The sequence below is a fragment of the Pangasianodon hypophthalmus genome, chromosome 10 (assembly GCF_027358585.1).
Source record: "Pangasianodon hypophthalmus isolate fPanHyp1 chromosome 10, fPanHyp1.pri, whole genome shotgun sequence".
NCBI lineage: Eukaryota > Metazoa > Chordata > Actinopteri > Siluriformes > Pangasiidae > Pangasianodon > Pangasianodon hypophthalmus.
Genome location: NC_069719.1, coordinates 19,534,134 through 19,554,910, shown reverse-complemented (window position 1 = coordinate 19,554,910; position 20,777 = coordinate 19,534,134). Strand labels below are relative to the sequence as shown.

At 38.7% G+C, this 20,777-nt stretch overlaps 1 protein-coding gene across 2 annotated transcripts in view; it reads right to left on the bottom strand.

The window, feature by feature from the left end:
- adam12b (ADAM metallopeptidase domain 12b) overlaps positions 1 to 20,777 on the bottom strand; it is a 127,293-nt gene that overhangs the window by 34,597 nt on the left and 71,919 nt on the right. For both annotated transcript variants that reach the window (XM_026934167.3, XM_026934169.3), the window contains exons 7-11: positions 19,554 to 19,619; positions 18,535 to 18,606; positions 16,609 to 16,778; positions 16,330 to 16,414; positions 13,669 to 13,817 (exon numbers count right to left, since the gene is read on the bottom strand). In XM_026934167.3, the coding sequence (XP_026789968.3) occupies positions 13,669 to 13,817; positions 16,330 to 16,414; positions 16,609 to 16,778; positions 18,535 to 18,606; positions 19,554 to 19,619 (542 nt within the window). The remainder of the gene's footprint in view (positions 1 to 13,668; positions 13,818 to 16,329; positions 16,415 to 16,608; positions 16,779 to 18,534; positions 18,607 to 19,553; positions 19,620 to 20,777) is intronic.

Below are 20,777 nucleotides of genomic sequence, written 5' to 3'. Positions count from 1 at the left end.
TGAAATTCTTTTCTTCACATTTCCCAGCTTGTTAGGAAGTTGAGGCCAGATCAGATCGGATTATTCAGTTTGAACCAGGTGGCTATCTGGTGGAATCACTAATGGATCACAATAAACAAGTCCAACCTTTGGCAATCATCACCTTTCACAAGTTTTCATCTGCAATAAACCAAAAGACCCACAGTGAGCCTTTAAACAGCCAAACTGTTTTAACAATACCCAGCAGAACCGTAAAAAGCAACTGTGTATACAACTACAGATCCAAATTCACAACGCAGTACACACATGCCCAAAAAATACATTTGTGACCACTTTCGCAGTTTGAACCCAAGATGCTAACAAATCACAAGACATGCAGTGTGTTGAGTTCTACTCTGTTAGTCTTCAGATAGTCCTCAAACAGATTGCAACCTGGCTACTAGAAAGTTCACTTTATTCTTTACTAGCCTGTGGTTTGTATAAGCACAGCAGCTGAGCATTCATACAGCATTTATACAACATTATTATTGGCGTCATTGAAAAAAACAGGCAAAATGTATAAAATAAACATTCCATTCATTCATTCATTCATTCATTCATTTTACTTCCACTTTTCCTGATGGGAAAATAGGCATTACACCCATTCTTTCTTTCTTTCTTTCTTTCTTTTAGCAAAAATAATTTCCATAAATATTTTTTTTTAAGAAATAGTATTTGCTCTCAAGAACATGTTTTGCAAAATGACTGGCACCCCAAAATGCTATACATAAATTAATAAACTGCTCTCAGTATAGTAACTCATAGTAACACAAGCTTTCAACCTTGTGCTGTTCCACTGTACTATAAATATGAGGTTCCACTGATGAGTGGTCAACATGGCTCCATTGACTGCACATCGTACTGTGCAGAAGCTTAAATTTGGTGGAATTGAAAGTCACCATCTTGACTGAGTTTGCGCAGTAGGTCAAAATTGGAGCTAGAGTCTGCACAGTAGAAACCTTGGAGCTAGAGCATGCAAAATAGATGCAGCCGGTTAGACAGTGTGTCCGCTTCTCACTCGGCCATGTTGGTCGTGGAAACTGCCCCCTTCGTCCTGGGAGCATGCATGTTGAGAGCTGTTACCTGAAGAGCAATTTAAAATGGCGCATTGACCACTAGCTCTAAGTGGTAAGTGCGGCATTATTAATTAATATGTTTAAATTGTAGTCTTATAATTCGCACAAGTATACTGATTATTGTTGTCAGGAAAAGATTTTAGAGCTTTGAGCCATGACTTACTGATCTACCATTTTCTAGCTAGCTGACAATGGCTTATCCATCATCACAGCAATGTAAGTATAATTAAATAATGTAAGGTACCACCTGAAAATATAGTGGTAAACAGCAGACAACATTTACACACATTTACACAACATTTACACAACATCTAGCTCTGACACCTGCAGAAATTACCCATCTGTCGATGTGTTTAAAAAGTAGTGACTGGTTAAACTTACCTAGCTACTTTGAGTGTTTGTTAAGGTCATACAGTTAATGGTAAATTATTATGAAATTTAGCTAGTGTTAGCTGTCTTGGTTTATGCCATCACTTCGCTCACTCATATTGGTTTTCTAGTTATAATAGTACAATGAGCTAGCTTAGACATCAAAATGAACAACATACCAGAAAAAAGGTCAAAGAACTCCCCACTGAGGGTCTGTTAGAAGTTTACAGCAGAACAAGACATGGCTTAGCTACAGAACTGTCAAGAGCTTTGGGTGTGTGTGTTGGAAAGTGCGTGCGTTCATGAGGCTTGACTTTCGTGTTATGTCACTTCATCAACCACACCCTTTTAATTATCATCAAATAACTCCTATAAAGTACATTTATCATAAGCAAAAATATTGGGGGATATATCAAGGTTAACTGAACTTATAACAATTTCAAAAAATAATTTGTGCAGATGTAACTTAAAATGTATGTTTGTCTTGTTTCCAATTCACTTACATGAAAATGGGCGGGGTTAATTTTTTTTTTTTTTATGTAACCAGCCACTAGAGGGCCTCAGAGACAATTTGGCTTCACTTCTCCATCCCTGTTACTATTTCCACCCATATATACAGTCACTGGGTTGCACATATTTAAAATCAATTTCTTCTCCGTCGTATTGGGAAAAACCAAAAAGCTTTCAGCAGAAAATAGTTGTGATGTGCATAACTCATATGCTGTAATGTATATAAAAATATATTAGCAGTGAAAATGCCATTAAGCAGAGTCAGGGTCACAATAAAGAAAAGCTTTCAGAAGCCTAGAACAGTTGAAAGGAAAGTTTAGAGAATGATAATGGGGGCAAATAAGACTCCAAAGATTACAGCCTCGGTGTTGCGTAGTCTGGTTGATTGTTGGTCTTGTCAAATTTAAAAATCAGCTATTATACACTGTCTACAAAATACAACACAGTGTTTTAAATGATTGAATAAAAAAAATCTCTTCCTGAGGGGCAAGCTGCAAGATGCAGCACCTGAATGTTTCAGCCTTGCACACCATTGGTGTGTTTGGTTAACAGCCTCAATGCCCAGTGCAAAATAGTCACTGATGGATAGATCACTGATGCTTTGCAGCTAACGGTCTAGTGGCTCTTGTGAAGAGGAGAAGCAAAGCCCTTATATCCATTTGAACAAAGAATCATCTCAAAACAATGTGTCACTGTAATCTAATGGTCTAACGAGACTAATGGTCACTGAATAGCAGTGGAATTATTCTGTTCAGAAGATTTACCTGTTCCTCTAACTTCTGTACATCACCCTCTCTCTGCTCATAGATCTGGAAACTGTGCAGGTATTGTCAGCACTCATCACATAATGAAAGCCTGTCTTCACTTTCTTACAATCGTCTCTCCTGTTTTTACTCCCTGCCCATACCACTGTACCCATCTGTCTATCCACTCATGCATCTTTCTCTATTTTTTTATCTGTCTGCTTCACTATCTGTTTGTCTAACCTATTCATTCATCTCTCTTTTTGTGTGGGTCTGCTTCTGTAGCTTCCCATCTTTTTGTCATTCCTGCCATCTGGGTCCATACCTGTCTTTCTCTCACCATTATGCAATAAGCTCCATTACTGGCCATGTATCTGTCTGTCAGTTTGAGTGGTGTGATCACCTGGATGCACGCAGGCAGCTGAAGAAAGAAGTATGTGTGTGTGTCTGACTGGTTATATGTGTTTATGTGTGTAGATTTTATATATATATATATATATATATATATATATATATATATATATATATATATATATATATATATATATATATATATAATATAATATATAGTCAGTTCCGGAAGTATTTGGACAAAAGCGGAGTTTTTGTGATTTTGCCTTTATACACCACCACAATGGATTTGAAATAAAACAATCAAGATGTGATCGAAGTGTAGACTTTCAGCTTTATTTGGTATGGCATTTACCATTTAGGAATTACAGCCATTTTCAACAAAGTACCTCCATTTCAGGGGCTCAAAGGTATTTGGACAAAGTAACATAATTGTAAATTTAACCATAATTTTAATACTTGGATGAAAATCCTTTGCAGTCAATGACTGCCTGAAGTCTGGAGCCCATGTTCTCAAAACTCAAATTCTGAGTTACCTCAGAGTTTCAAATTTCCTCCCTGGAGATGCTTTGCCAGGCCTTCACTACAGCCACCTTCTGTTGCTGCTTGTTTGTGGGTCTTTCTGCCTTCAGTCTTGTCTTCAGTAAGTGAAAAGCATGCTCTATTGGGTTGAGATCAGGTGACTGACTTGGCCATTGAATAATATTCCATTTCTTTGCCTTCAAAAAGTCTGGAGTTGCTTTCGCAGTATGTTTAGGGTCATTATCCACCTGCACTGTGAAGCGGCATCCTATCAGTTTTGTAGCATTTGGCTGAATGTGAGCAGAGAGTACACTATACCTATACACTTCAAAATTCATCTTGCTACTTCTTTCAGCAGTCACATCATCAGTAAACACCAGTGAGCCCGTTCCATTGGTAGCCATACATGCCCATGCCATAACACTGCCTCCACCATGTTTGACACATGATGTGGTATACTTTGGATCATGAGCTGTTCTTTTCTTTCGCCATACTTTTCTCTTCCCATCACTCTGGTGCAAGTTAATCTTGGTTTCATCAGTCCAAAGAATCTTATTCCAGAACACGGGAGGCTTTTTTAGATGTTTTATGGCAAAGTCTAATCTGGCTTTCCTGTTCTTGAATGTTACCAGTGGTTTACACCTTGTTGTAAACCCTCTGTATTTACATTCATGAAGGCGTCTCTTGACTGTAGATTCTGACAATGATATGCCTACCTTCTCCAGAGTATTCTTGACTTATGTTGTGAAGGGTTTTTTCTTCACCAAAGAAAGGATTCTGCGATCCACCACTTTAGTGGTCTTCCGTGTTTTTCCAGGCCTTTTCATGTTGTTGAGTTCACCAGTGCTTTCTTTCTTTTTAAGAATGTACCCAACTGTTGATTTGGCCACACCTAAGGTTTTTGCTATCTATTATAGATTTATGTTGTTTTTTCAGCCGAATGATGGCCTCCTTCACTTGCATTGAGCTCTTCTTGGACTTCATATTGGTAGCTCCAGTCGAACAGCTGCCAAATGCCAACTCAATACCTGATATCAACTCCAGACCTTTTATCTGCTTCATTTGTCTTGAAGTAACGAGGGAATGGACCGCACCTGGTCAATTAACTTCTTGTCAGTCAATTGTCCAAATACCTTTGAGCCCCTGAAAAAGGAAGTACTTTGCTTAAAATGGCTGTAATTCCTAAATGGTAAATGCCATATTTTTGTGGAACCTCTTAAAATAAAGCTGAAAGTCTACACTTCGATCACATCTTGATTGTTTTATTTCAAATCCATTGTGGTGGTGTATAAAGGCAAAATCACAAAATTTGTCCAAATACTTCCGGACCTGACTGTATGTACATATATATATATATATATATATATATATATATATATATATATATATATATATATATATATATATATATACAAATGTTTATTAGGGCAGATATAATTTGTGTATGTATGTGGGTATACATATCTGTTTTAATGTGGGAAGTAGGTGTGGTCTATGTGGCCTAACCCTACTGGAAAAGACTGAAAAACAGGATTGGAAAAAGAAGTCATCTTTCATTCACAAATTATACAACTTTCTGGAACTTTCTGGAAAGAAATGAAATAGATTTCTATCTAATTGTCAGATTTCTATAAATAGATTTATATCTAACGTAACCGTGTAAGCAAGCTAACTATGTTTCAAAACAACAACAACAACAGCCTTCTAATAATACTTGATCAGATTTTCTTTAGTTTTGGGGTTTGTTACATTGCAGAAAGATCACAAAAGTTCACTGGACACAATATCAGAATCCACTACGAATCTGGAACACAGTGCTGCTGTGAGTCAAAATGGGGTCCTTTAAGCAGCATTGATTATGATGATATGATTTTCCAAGACAATTTTCTTTTAATAACGTTGGAGAACGATCATTTAAGAACAACGAAAAACATGTGCAATGAACGAAATGAATGAAAAAATTAATTAAATTATCATTTTTTTAGAGAACCCAGCAGATATATGCCCTGTGCAAAGCATGTGGTCTTCATGAGCTATATCAAGCGACACCTCAATAAATTAAAGCATATTTTTGTTTATTTGTACAGACATATGGTAGAAATATGGATTTATTTTGAAGCTCAGTAAGGCAGTGTTAAGGTTGGGCTACTGGAGCAAAGCACTGATGAAAAAAAAATTCATGTTAGTATCATATTAATGAACTTGATGAACTTTGAACTGCAAAAAAGGTTGCCTGTTGCAGATGTCTGTGTATTGCAGATACTGCAAATCAGAAATGTGTGCGCACGACTGTTAAATTGTTTCTCATAGAAAGACTGAAAAAAAAAAGAAAAATATGACTATACCCAAGCATTTTGGACAAGTTTCTGTCTTTGTGTGTTATTTGAGTTGTAGTTTTGGTGAGAAATTTAGCTTTAAACCTTTCAAACTGCACATTAAAGTAAAATCCTTGCATAACTTTTTTGGGATCCCAGTCCCAAAGCACACATCTAGTCTGAAGTGCGCTGGCAACAAAATATCCGTTAAAAAAAAGTCCTATTTGTATTTTCTCCTGTTTTTCCTATTTGTATCTACATTTTTTGTTGTATAGAACACGTTCATTTTTCAATCCAAATTATATGTTCCTATTTGGTTCAATCCCTAGTGTGTATACATACATGTATGTCTTTGCATGTGCATGTGTTGTTGCTTTTATGGTTGAATACACTAAGGAAGTCTGTGTCCCTCTTTTGGGAAGTGGAGAAAAATAGGGCGGTATTTTCCTGACTACAGTAATACACAACCTCTCTAATCTAACAAACACATGGGCTACTGTGTTTTGGAAAATAGCACATGTGTTTGTTAGATTAGAGAGGTTGTGTATTACTGTAGTGAGGAAAAGACCAATTTCACAAAACGACTCTATATTTTCATCTTTCCATACAATTAAACTCATGTCTGGTTAGTGAGTGTGCACATGTAAGTGTAACAAATTAATAACAATGATTTGTGATTAAAATGTCCTCTGTGTTATCTGTATGATGCTATTATGTGCATATATGGTTACTAATTCAGACATGGAATAGGATGTTTATAGTTTATATTTTCATGCTTGGAAGTGCTTGCACTTGTTTCTATGTAAGGAATAAAACACAATAGGGCATGCTGTCATAGGAAAATAATAAACAATGGGCTCATGCAGCTATTCCCAACCCGAAGTCCCAAAGTGATTTATTCCACTTATACCACAACATGCCAAAGCCAACAAATGTCTATTTATGATATAATGACATACTGTTCATTTCATCAGGTTATAGTTACATTTACTTAGTTACATTTTGTTGTAGAATGTAAGCAAACCAAGTTAGTTTCTGTTATCACTTACATTATATCTATAAATAGACATCCCCTCACCAGCCTCTTTTTTTCTTCTATCTCTTGTAGTTAATAAGACACAGCTTGTCAGGTTACTGATAAACCACAAAGCTCAAACCCATCTATCCTGAAGACTTCCCTGGGGAATGAAAACTTTACCTCTGATTGTTACAAAGCATGAAGACTGGACCTTTCACAACTGTTACATAAGTTTTTTGTTCTTGTTAAATAACAATAAAGTTTCAAATCAGTTTATTGCTAGGTTTAAATTATATATCTGTCATCTATCCCTGGAAATTTTTTTTTTACTATTTAAACAATAAAAGTATTAGATCAATTACACATTAATATATACCTTGATAGAAAATTTAGAACCTTAAGGGTTCTTTGGCTGTCCCTCTGAGAAAACCCATTTTTATTTATAAGCTAAGATCCCTTAGTTATCTCATAAAGAACCCTTGAAGAACCTCTTTTTCTAAGACTGTACCTGTGATTTACTTTTCGGCCAGCACTAATGAATGTCAGAGCTTTGTTTTTATTTTTCAAAAAAAAAATAACAACTTCTAGCCAATCAGAACTGAGAATTCAACAACATTGTGGTGCAAACAACTTTAATGAATTAGCCATGGAATAAATACCTACAATCAATATACAAACACCAACCTGTATGAACTCAGTAACAAGCTGTATGAATGTAATCTTATTCGAAAACCCTGCATCTGCAAATGTCACTGCATCTCACCACTCACCAGGCTACTTTTCACCCTTTGAGTTACTGTATCCCTGCATGTGAGTATTTTGGGAGGTGATGAGGTGACAGACCTGTGCACTGACGCCTGCTTTTATAAAATACACCCCTCTCTTTCAAGCAAAGTGATGAAGTGTAGCAAAGCATTTATGCATTCCAGGGTTGAAGGGTTTCAAAGCTATAAAAGCTGCATGGAAAATGCAACGAGGCAAAAGTATGATAGCACGCCCCCTTTTTTTATCCTGTTTAGAAGGTAAAAAGGCAAACTTCATTGACTCCCCTGCATGAGGGACTTCACATTCACCTTCTATTTTACATTCACTGAAGGCCCCTAGAGTGCCTGCTTTCCTTTTGGCCTTCTGCCATGTTGTTCTATGAGTGTATAATAGGAGAATGGGCTTGCTCTCTTTGTTGTGGCTGCACTCCAGCAGTGAGTCGCAGGTCCAACACAAACACCACAGTGAGAGATAAGGAAAGTGCAGCCGTGAGCTTGTGAATTGGTCACAGCTGAGAGTTAAAGAGTGACTGCTACTCTCACTCCTCTTAGACTAACACCCAGACTTAAGACGAATTATAAGGCACCAGCTTGGTCTTTCCAGAGTTGATGATGTTAAAATGATAGCAATAACTGTTTCACAGAATGTGCCCAATTTTTCCAGGCTACAACTGTGACAATTGTTTGTACAACACAGGCTTCTGTAGTCTTTAATAATTATGCTAATAACATTTGTACTATCACTTAATTAATGAGTTCTGAACAACAACCACTTGTATCACCTATTATTCTGTACTTCTGCAGTGAAATGCATATCAGTGTGCATTAGAGTGAAGATGAGCGCACATTTGGTGAGAATGAGTCCAGCCATGAAAAACCAACACTCTCAGATGTCACTGGCTTATGTTGCACAAAGGATGGATGTCAATTTAAATTCATCCTGCATTAGAGTATTCCTTGTAAAATGGTATGTAGTTGTCTTAGTATTTTGTTTTGCTGTCATACTTCACGAACTAAAGAATGCATAGGGTTTGATTTTGATTTTAGAAAAATGCATAATTTACTCTCAGTGCCAGTACTAACTTGGGAAAAGTCCTTTGAGCCAGTTATAACTTTATAAAGCATTATGTGTGTTTTTTAAATAAAAATTGTTGCAACTCATTTTGGGTGATTTGTGCTTAGGAAAACTAGAGTTTGGCACAGTGGTGCAGTTAGTAACATTGCTGCCTAACAGCTCAAGGGTCCTCATGTTTGACCCATTTCTGTGCATGTTCTTCTCATGTCCACATGGGTTCTTCTGGGTTCTCTGGTTTCCTCCCACTGTCCAAAAAATATGTTTGTAGACAGACTGACTACACATAGGTGTGAATGAGAGTGAGCATGATGCCCTGTTATAGACTGCTGTGAATTCTCCACCCTTATTCCCAGTGTTCCTGGGATCCACTGTGATAAAGTGGTTACTAAAAATGAATGAATAGATAGAAGTCTTATTTTGTCCCATGTGGTTGCCTAATAGCTGTTAACATTACTAGCGAATTGCAAGATGTGTTGCACTAGTTAGTGACTATATTTTTGGGAACTGGGTGTTCTAGGTAAGTATTTTTCAATCCTGAAGAAGTCCAGGAGTACCACCGCCTACGTATTTTGGTATGTATACAACTCATAAGCTCATTACCAAGCTTAAACTAGGATGAACTGGGGGGGATAGAGTAGCAAAAACATTAAAATGTGCATATGGTAGTACTTCAGGATGTGGAAGTCTGCTCTAGTTGGACAGATGAAGAGGTTAATACAGATAAAATGTTGTCAAATATTTAACAAGGTATAGTAGTAATTAATGTACGTCCTCTTATAATAGTCACATTCCTCATTTTGGCATAGAAACAATAGTTTCAGTGACAAGAAAATGAGATAAGACAATAGCACCCTGGAGAAAATAACTCTTCTAAGTGTCTTATAACTCTTATGTGCCTTAACGTTCAGTGTAACAGTGTTTCAGACTTAGTACACTTATGATCCCTTTATGTACTGGATATCCCATGATCTCCCCATCAAAGTCCGACCCACACCTCTAAGCGGTGAGGGGCATGAAATGAGCTAGTAGGGGACTGCCTGCTAGGGCTATTCCATCAGTGATGAAGATGCTCGCATCGAACTATCACTAAGGGCACTATGTGAGGTGGGTAGGCCTAGCAGGAACTCCGAATGGTCAGCTAACATGGGCTCCAGCGAAAACTGCTGAGGTGTTCTCAAATGAAGAAGGGGATAGAAAAGGTTGCATTACTGCCACAATTGGAGGTGCGACCATGAGGGATCTCGCCACGATTGATGACCGTACAACTGAAGCTGAAGCACGGTCAAACCGCAGTATTTATTATGCCTACGCACCCACATTGACTGCATCAAATGATGACAAAGAAGCCTTTTATGACAGTCTACATACAGCCATACATTCTGTGCCTTATAAGCATCTGGTCTTTCGGCTTGGAGACTTCAATGCTCGTGTAGGCATGACTCCAGCTTATGGCGGAAGGCTCTTGGAAACACTCTGTTGGGAATGAGAACTCAAATGGCGTGCTGCTGCTACAGAGCTGCTCCCAGCATGAACTTGCAATCACCAACATGTACTTCCAGCTAGCCAACAATTACAAAAGCACGTGGCAGCACCCGCAATCCAAACACTGGCATATGCTCGATTACATCATCACAAGACAAAGGGATGTAAGAGAGGTACATATCACGCGAGCTATGCCTGGCACCAGCTGCCGGTCTGACCATCATTTATTGCGCAGCATGATGGTGCTAGACTTGTGTCGGCCTCGACATCACCATGCAGTAAGACGAAGGAAGTTGGATGTATCCAAGTTCTGCACAGAGGAGGGCAGACAACATCTGCAGGAAGCGCTAGGGGAGAGTCTAGTACCCACAGAGGAGTTAACCACCACTGAGTGAGGAAACAAGGTGGACCTGCATAAAGGATGCCACATAAAAGGCAGCATCCGAATCACTGGGCTACTGCACCATGAAACACAAAGATTGGTTTGATCATCAAGACATCGTAGCATGTGCGCTGTTGGACACGATGCACTCCACTCACCTGGCATGGATCAACAACAAGACTGACTTGGCTAAGAAGTCAGCCTACATATGAGTGAAGCAAGATGCACAAGTGAAGCTGTGCAAGATGAAAGATGACTGGTGGCTATCTAAGGCTGCAGAACCTCAATCAGCTGCAGGTCGGCATGACATGAAGGCTTTCTACGAAGGCCTGAAATGTGTATATGGACCTTGTGAGGGCAGTGCGGCACCTTTCAGGTCCATGGATGGTGTTCTGTTAACGGATCAGTTCCAAGCAGTCCTGAACCAGCAGTCCGAGTTTGATGACTAGGTCCTGTTGGAGATACCTCAGTGGCCAATTGCTGAGTATCTGAATGATGTGCCCACAGCAATAGACGTACTATGTGCCATTAACCAAATGGCCACTAAGAAGGCTCCAGAAATAGAAAGAATTCCTGCTGAGGTTCTCAAGCATGGTGGCTCCCATTTACAAATGTGTCTGGTTGAGCTGTTCATGAAGATCTGGGATGAAGAAACTTGCTGTGATAACCACCGTGGGATCTCTCTACTTGCAATCCCAGGCAAAGTGCTTGCACACATCTTGCTGAACCGACTCAGCTCCCATGTGTATTGCAATGACATCATACCAGAGAGTCAATGCGGCTTCCAAGCTGGTCGTGGTACAATGGATATGATCTTTACTGCAAGGCAGATTCAGGAAAAATGCCGTGAACAGCATTGTGATCTCTGCATGGTGTTTATAGACCTCACCAAAGCATTTGATTCCAAAACAGACAAGGACTCTGGCTGATTCTGCAGAGGATAGGATGCCCAGACAAGTTTACCAAGATAATCCAGTTCTTTCATAAAGGAATGAAGGGCCAGACCATTGATGAAGGTGAGATGTCAGAAGTGTTCGACATCTCAAACGGCACAAAGCAAGGCTGTGTCCTTGCTCCATTACTTTTCAGCATTTTCTTCTCATGAGCACATAGCTGTGACGAGCGCTCGCTCAACCCTCTCTATGCCCTCGCAACTGCTTAACGCTCGCTCGCTCGTCAAGTTGACTTTTGACACTTTGGAGGCGGGGGACAGGGGCTGATGTCTCCGCGCCTTTGACTGGTCACTTCGAATACTGACTATGACCTTTGATTGGCTGTTTGGTTTGACACATTGACACACATAACCTCTTGTTCCACACTCCAGTCCAGCCAGTCCAGTTGCTAGAGCGAACAATTTTCATAGGGCCATCATGTCGGAGCAAGTAAGTCTTACACAAAGTTAACATCTTTCAGAGATCTCATTTTAATATTTTTTGAAGGTATTGATTTCGTTTACTGTATGCACTATAATATAACTAGCTAGCTAAATATATGATGTGGGTTTTGACATTAATTAAACACCATATATGTACTTTGGATGAATGATAACCGCATACCTAAGATGTGTTTCTATAGTCAGCTGGAACACAGTGCTTAATCTCTCAGTGGCCAATGCAAGTCTTACCAAGATATGCTGAAGGCAAATATGAAGGCATGTGGCATGGCTCCAAAGGACCTCGAGAAGCTTGCGGCCAACAGATTTTCATTGCGTGCAATGTGCAAAGATTGCGTGCATACATTTGAGTCTAAACGTGCGTACCCTTCAAGACAAATATGTGCAATGTAAGACGGGCATACGGAAGACCTATGTAACTGAAAACTACTTGTGTGACATTTGTGACTGTATCTGTGCATCAAGGATCGGTCTATACTCATCTATGATGAGATCCATTGTTTCGACAGCTCAGTCCAAGACCCAAGATCCCACGATCCTCTGTGGCTCAGATGTGGGATTATTCAGTGTGCTTTAAGCATGCCAATGTCATCTAGTATCTTTAAGCTCTGTGGATAAAACACACTTCTTTCTTCTCCCAAAGTCAGCAAAAATCATTCCCCAAATGACAGGTAGATGAGTTTCGTACTCATCATCTGATAAGAGCAAATTGGCATCAGTCTGAGGAGAGAACTCTCCCATTATGAGGTGCCCTCACCTTATCAACCTGATGTTTACTCATGCCAGACTCTAGTCACATTAACCGTCACTCCTGGCAACTGTGTTATCACCACATTCCAGATGCCGTGAAGAAAACAGATTTTTTTTCTGAGTTTCCACCCTGTTTTTGAGCATGTGAGCTTTTCCACACCAAGTTTTCTATGAAGACTGATGAGATTTAGACATACATAGATGCAGGAGCACACTGTGTGTATGTGTGTGTGTGTGTGTGTGTGTATATATACATCTCACTATTAGGGTTATTAACCATGGGTTAGCATTGTAGAAGACATACTGGATTAAATGTAAGATTCGTAGAAATATAGAAAAATGAGGATAGAATTTCAAAATTAAATCAGTAAATCAGATAAATCGGTAGACCGGGCAAAAGCATTACTCATTTTGAATTCCACTGCCTCCTGAACTACACATGTAGCACGAATTAGTTGATGGTATAACAATGACAGACAATCTTTTCAGAATCGGGAATGCACGGTATGTGGAAACACCGAAGAAACTGAGCAAAATAAAGTCCAGTACAAAGCCATAATATAACAACAACAACAACAAGAATTCAGAAACGTGTTACATTAGAAACTTTGCTAAAAGAGAATAATGATCATATACATATTTGTTTCCTTTAGCCTACATTACTGTACTTAACTAGCTAATTTGCTCTCCATAGGTTACTACATTACATATGGACAGTACATTAAAAAAAGAACATTAAAAAACCAAACAGTTCCAAACAAGCAGCTTCTGCTTCTGGGAGCTTATTTAGGCAGTCACAACTATACTATTATATTCATATATTAATAAATGTTGACCTGAAAATGACGTAGAAATTAAAATCTAGTGACATTTATGCATATTTGTATTTAGGCAACTCACCCTGTGGATGGTGTCATGATACAGCCTCCACGTTCCACTGTCATCCCACAGCCACACCCCCGCTCTGGAGTGTCATGGTTCATTCCAAAGTTGTGGCCTAATTCATGAGCTAAAGTCACAGCCGCTCCTAGTGGATTGTCCGAGTGGTCCTGGATGGAGTGAAAAACATGAAACAACATAACTGCACTGAAGGGATTATATGCACCCAATAAAATATTTAGCTGTTTGTGAGGTATTTTAGTTTTAGGAATTAAACATACTTAAGGTGTACAGGTATTGTCTGAATAATTGAATGTATAAGATGAATTATATTTTTTTAAAATCTAAGTATTAATAAAAAGCACCAATGGGACAAATGCCTTCATTCTTATTTTCTTTCCTTTTTCTTTCTGATTCACTTCCCTTTATGTGCATGGCTGATCAGAGCAGTCATACATTATTACTGAACTGTAGAACCTACCTAGCTAAAAGAAAAAACAAAAAAAAAACTGAACCTGAGCTGAATACTTCCACATCCACTTTTCCTCTTACTTGCACTTGTCATATTGTTTTTATTATTTCTAAAAAAAAACATGTAGGTACAGGAATCTTAATCTAAGATCAGAATTACACTATATGGCCAAATGTTTGTGGACACCTGACCATCACACCCATGCAGTATGTGGGTCTTCCCCAAACTTTTGCCATAAAGCTGGAGGCACACAGTTGTCTAGAATGTCCTTGTATTCAATAGAACTATGATTTCCCTTCACTGGAACTAAGAGACCCAAACATCCAGTGAGAATGCCCCTGCAAGATCCTTCTGTCTCTTATTTCATATAAAGACAAGACCTGTTAGCTGACACACAGCTCTCCTTTGAGAGAGCGTTTCAACTGTGAAATTCAAACAGCCTATTAAAAACAGAGCCTGGCGATGGAAGGAACACATCTATGGAAAACCTCAAACCAACCAAAGAAAAAAAATCTCTCAATCTCTCTTTCTCTTCACAAGTGGCTGATCTGCTGACACCACCAAGTCAATTAATAAGCACCATTTATCACAGCAGACAGCTGCAGTTTTTTAATTATCACAAACTCCTAATCACTTCTCCCCAAAGAGACTCCAGTGAATTTAAAAGACAGGAACTTTTGCCCCACCCGAAATGGGACATATTCCTGGAGTGCGAGTGATTTATCTAGGTTAATAAAAATGTAAATGTGTGGTATTTAGCTGCCGTTTGCAACCGCAGGTGATTTTTCGGATTGACAAGCGACTGCTGAGGGTTGAAGAGAATGTAGGTCCTGCTAAAGGACCTTGGAGAGCTCCTACAGCGTTCCACTTAATTAGATTCATTACAACTCAAAATCACATGTGGTTCACCTAGCACAAGTCACTACAGCCCAAGGCAGCATAATAGAGCCAATCATATGAGGGGGAAAAAAAAGTTACACAAAAAGAACAAGTGTTCCAAAATGTGGGGCTTTTATGGGAAGTCATGAATAAACCATTAAAGAAGGAGAAAATGTGTTCTGAAGAACTTTTTTTTGTGTTAGATTTCAATAAGATAGTTTTTTTTGTCCGTGTGCATTAAACTGAGTGTGTCCTGCAGAGAATCAACTTCAATCGCATTCCTAACCCGCTGAGATAAACTGAGATAAATGAATGACAGCTTTTGTAAATTAAGTGAACAGTCAAGGCCTGGTAGTAAAACAGCTTCAACACCAAGGAACTGTAGCAATAATCAGGAAGGAAAATGCAGGATTTAGTTTAAGAGTTTCAATAGCATGTCCTTGAAATAATACACCAGTCGGATTTTATGCACAAGCAGAAAAATCTTTTAGGAATGTGTGAGCAGAACATCATTTTAATATGCAAAACCTAGTTACTCTTTAAGAATGTGACACATCTCACTCTAAGTTTCCATTGTATACACATGTAGTATGCTTGGGCAATGTTGGTATTAGCTATAATTTTAATGAATAATTGTTTCGGTAAATCTGACATTAAATATATTTTTCTTAATAACACTTAAAAACGATCCAAACTAGATTTGTCATGTGTTGTGATAGATTTATGTTAGTTATATCTAAAAGGCAGATGATTCTAGCAATTCATAACATTTACAGACACATGGAGGCGGGGTAAAGACGCACAGAATCTCCACCTACACTGTAATGTTTAAACTTCTTTCCTTGACATGTTGTTCTATTGTCACATTGGTTCACGGTTTCCTACATTACCCAGAATGCCATCTGGCTGCCTGCTGATAGAAGACTTTACTTCATCTCTACCTTAAGACATTGATGCAGCAGTGCTTTAGTCCTTTAGTCTGTCCAGCTCTCTCATATCTTCATCTGTACTCGCTGCTCAATCAGAACAGCTTCCAATGCTTCAGCATTCATTTTAATACCTTCATCAACACCATTACACTTGTCATCTCGTAGATCACTAACAAACTGAGCCAAGTCTCTGCTGTAACACAGCACAACTGCACTGTATACCTGCACTGCATTCTGGGACTTGTGTCCAACATGTGTTGATTTTTTTTCTCGTATTAAATGCCATCATTGTAACTGCACTAGTAATATCCACCTATGATTAGATTAGCATCAGCATCAGAAATATTTCAAAATTAACTTATGTAATGTGTTTTATAGCAGAGATGTGCCAGAATTATTCACCATGACGATTCCTCCAGACTGCTCTGCAGTGCACATGCTCATGATGGGGGCCATGCCAATAGTGGTACCCTGGAAATACACACCGCTGAAACACAAACGCAAAAAACCATCCATCATTATACGACTGCATTCTGTTAGGATTTTATATGGAGTCAAGGGTTTATAAATAATTAGGTACAGTATGTATGTATGAGGCACATGTGTGTGTCATGATGAGTATGAAACTCTTTGTGAGGTACTGACATAAAGGTGGGACAGATGTGTTTGGTGTGAGTGTACCTGATAAGCTGAGCATTGTCATGAGGTCTGAGAGGTAGCAGTTTGAGTTTTCTCCAGTCTAGAAACTCGTGCAGTGTGGTAAACGGGTCCTGTGTCACTGAACATTTGTCAGAGTCACTCCAAACCTCCAGCCCCACCAGAGCTACCCTGATATTTAGAACCCTGTAAAACTGAAACAAACACACACACACAAACTTATGTACATTTTGCCATGTTCAAAAGTTGATTTTCTGGTCTCCCCATTCAGATAACATAAATTACCTATGTGTCATTCTCACCTTCGTGCACAACTCTCACACAACTCTCTAAGTAGCACTTAAGTCCCTATTTATGTCTAAGATCTGAATACTGATGTAAACTGCAATAAGCACATTTAGTCATAAATAGTCAAGATTAGGTCTGTAAGTGTAGTAAGTAAGTGAAGCTTACTCTTCAAGCCCAACCCTCATTCTCACCCTTGTACACAAAGCTCCGCCTCCAGAACCTACAGTACAGTGGCTCAAGTTCAACTACAGTTAGCAGAGTTATTCAGCAGCTTGACAGACAAGTTATAACACTATAAACACATGAAATTTGCTTAATACTGATTTATAAGGACAGTCAAGAGTGCCTTCACTGTCCGGTTTTTCTTTGGTAATGAGTTCTCATGAGCTTTCTTTTTCACTCCAGTGTTAGCATTGTTAGCTGCATGTTAGGCCATTCAGCTGCTTAAAAGCCAAGTTATAACACTATAAACACATGAAATTCAGCTCATAATGATTTATGAGAATGGTCAAGAGTATCGTTGCTGTCCTGTTTATCTGTGTAATGAGCTCTCATGAGCTTTTAAACTCTGGTGTTAGCATTGTTAGCATTAGCCGCACGGGAGTTTAATCTAGTTTTACTGTGTTTCGTGTCCTTAAGTTTGTTCGAAGCGCAGCATGTTTTTTTTTTTGCTCACAGGACAATTATCTGGCTACACTGAGTGCTTACCAGTTTCAACCATGTTTTTTTCTTTCCAAACAAACTGAGATGGGGATGGAGTGAATGGGTTTGGGGAGGGTCTATTAAAAGAGGCCCATGTAAACACAAACATGCATTATAGCCCATAGCACAGTTTTACAAACGAGTTTTCTCAGATACGTAATACACTTGTGCAAAGGCCCTGGATTAAACAACTTCCCAGGTTATTTGTAGTAGTGAGAAATTTGAAAAATGACTGCACTTTTAAATCCTCACTACACACACTTATCTCTGAATACACAAGCACATCCATCTACACACTATAGCAAGCAGTTCGGTACAATCTGAAAATACTGCTTTCTACCAACTTGCCTTTTGACAGATCATTTCAGAAACAGACTCCCATCTACACTATATGGTCAAAAGTATGTGGACACCGGTCTATCACATCCATATGTGCCCATTCCAATACCATGAGCATTAACACTGAGTTGCTGTTATAATAACCTCCACTCTTCTGGGAAGGCTTTCCACTAGATTCTGGTGTGTGGCTCTGGGGATTCGAGCTCATTCATCCACAAAAGCGTTAGTGAGGTCAGGCACTGATGTTTAGATCTAGGGATCTAGGTTGCAGTCGCATTCCAATTCAACCCAAAGGTGTTCAGTGGGGTTGAGGTCAGGGCTCTGTGCAGGCCACTCGAGTTCTTCCACACCAACCTTCGCAAACCATGTCTTCATGGAGCTCGATTTGTGCACAGGGGCATTGTGATGCTGGAGCAAGTTCAGGCCCCTTAGTTCCAGTGGAGGGAAATCTTAAAGCTATAGCATATAAAGAGGTTCTAGACAATTGCGTGATTACAATTTTGTGGCAACAGTTTGGTTAAGACCCACAAATGCGTGTGATGGTCAGGTGTCCACATATGTTAGGCCACGTAGTGTATATCTGCAAGTCAGCTATTTGTTTCCAGCAATGTGCAAACATACCTTGTCCACATAATTAGCGATCTCAGCCATCCTCTGCTTCACCTTCTCTACATCTTTTCCATGTTTATGATACTGGAGAAAAGAGAGAAGGATGCATCAAAACTTGGACAGAAGCATCAACACTGAAGTCATGAGAAAACCTCAGAACTCCATGTTTTTGCTTTTCAGGTTAACTGAATGAATGGTTCAAGAGAAACATTTAAAAATTATAACTATATTAGCTCATTAGTTCATTTTTTCATAAAATCATATGCAAGAAAAAGAGAAAAAGGGGAAAAATCTTGTTACTCAATTTCATTTGTCTAAATTTATATTTTTCCTCAGGTGACACACAACTTTACTAACAAGTGAATCTAACAAGCGTGTGTGTGCACGTGTAACAAGAAGATCTGAGATGAATACTGTCATGAGAAATAGTGGGAGGAGGAAATAAAACAAAATGGCACAATTTATCATCATTTAAATAATAATGCACACAAATAAACACATCATTTCAGTTGCTCAGTAGGAAAGTCATCAAAACTTTTTAACAAGCAAAGGAATTGTTGTTCAGTTAGTGTCAAAGTAAATGCTGAAAATTAGGAACATTTGTTAAAGTTGAAAGCAAGAACACTTTAATTTCTCTCTCTCTCTCACACACACACACACACACACACACACAAACACACACATAAACACAGACACACACAAACAAACATACACTTACAAACACTAAAGCAGCAGCTGCTGTAGTAATCATTTCCTTTACAGCTGATGGCCATTTTTGACCAGCAATCTACTTCCTGTTTCCTGTCTGGCCCGTAGGAAATGGTGTTCCACTTCCTATGTAAACCCCCACTCTGACCTGATTTTGGAGTAAGCCAAAACAACAACTAGACCTTCACTATGTTCTGTGTTATGGCCTGTAAATCCATGGCCTATCCCTTAACCCTAGGCGGGTTATGGGCTCATAGACCCTGGCAACGGATGAGCGGCATCTGTTGTCCTAAGGGCATTACAGCTAACCTGGCAAAACGTACCTCCCTGTTGTCCGCCACAATAATGAGCTCCACATATTTGGTGGTCTTCTGTGCATCTCTTTTATGCTGTAAGAGAGAAAACGTGAAAACAGACAGTTAGGAAAACACATCATTCTTTGTACACATCATGTTTCAAAAATATATATATTATATTCACTATATACAGTACATACAAGCACAGATTTAATTCGCACTTAAAGAAAAATCTTCTTAACACATCTTTCTCCTCAGAACATATGAAATGTTATAGCTTATAGGAGATGTATTAGCTAGTCCACTAGGCAAGTACTTGCCCAGTTCAATTTTTTCATTGCCTGGGGTTGCACATAAAAGATAATTGAGTCTGGCTAGCATTTATGATTTGTCCCAATATATTTAACCATGATGTTACTCTGAACTTATTTGTTTCCACACACCTGCATGTTCCCAATTCTGAAAAGACGGTGATCCCTGCATGCTAATTAATTTGCCTACCATCAACCAGATTATCTTGACAGATGTGTGTTGTGCAGCAGGCTGTGGCGCTATACAGTAGTTACAGTATCGAGGTGCGAAAAACAACTGTAAAGAGCATTATGTGTAAATATAGCTATATAACAAACAAAAAAATGCTTGTTTGGCAAAAGTCAATGAGACGTTTATTTTCTTTCTCTAGTTGTTGAACCTACTTGTGCACCGGGAAACTACGAATAAAAAAAATGAATAGCCCGGACTTGAAATCCATTTGTCCTGGGAGGCCTGCGCTACTGATCTGTCCACCCCTGCATGCAAGCTAAATTAAGACATACAGCACTTTACACATAAAGTATACACAATACATATAAATAATGCAACAAAACAGGCTGTGAATTATTTGCTTTACTGTTCAATGTACTGCCGTAGATTTAAGCAGGGCTGTAAAACATAAAACACTATTGCTTCTCAACACCAGACCATAAGTTCTCAGCATCAGGATGCACTGTTATAAAGAACATGCTATAACATGCAGCATCAAAACATGTGTTAAGACTGTAACAAGTGAATGTGTTTGGAATGTTAAAGGAGCATTCTGGACATACAACTAATTTAATTAAATATATTATTTATCATGGTATGTAGTATTCTGTTGCACGGTATTGTATAGTTTAGTGCCAGAATTATAAGAGAATTCATAATTTTGTATCATTTTCCTGTTTTCACCCTTCAGTGTAGAGATATTACAATACCCAGCATGCAATGCACAAT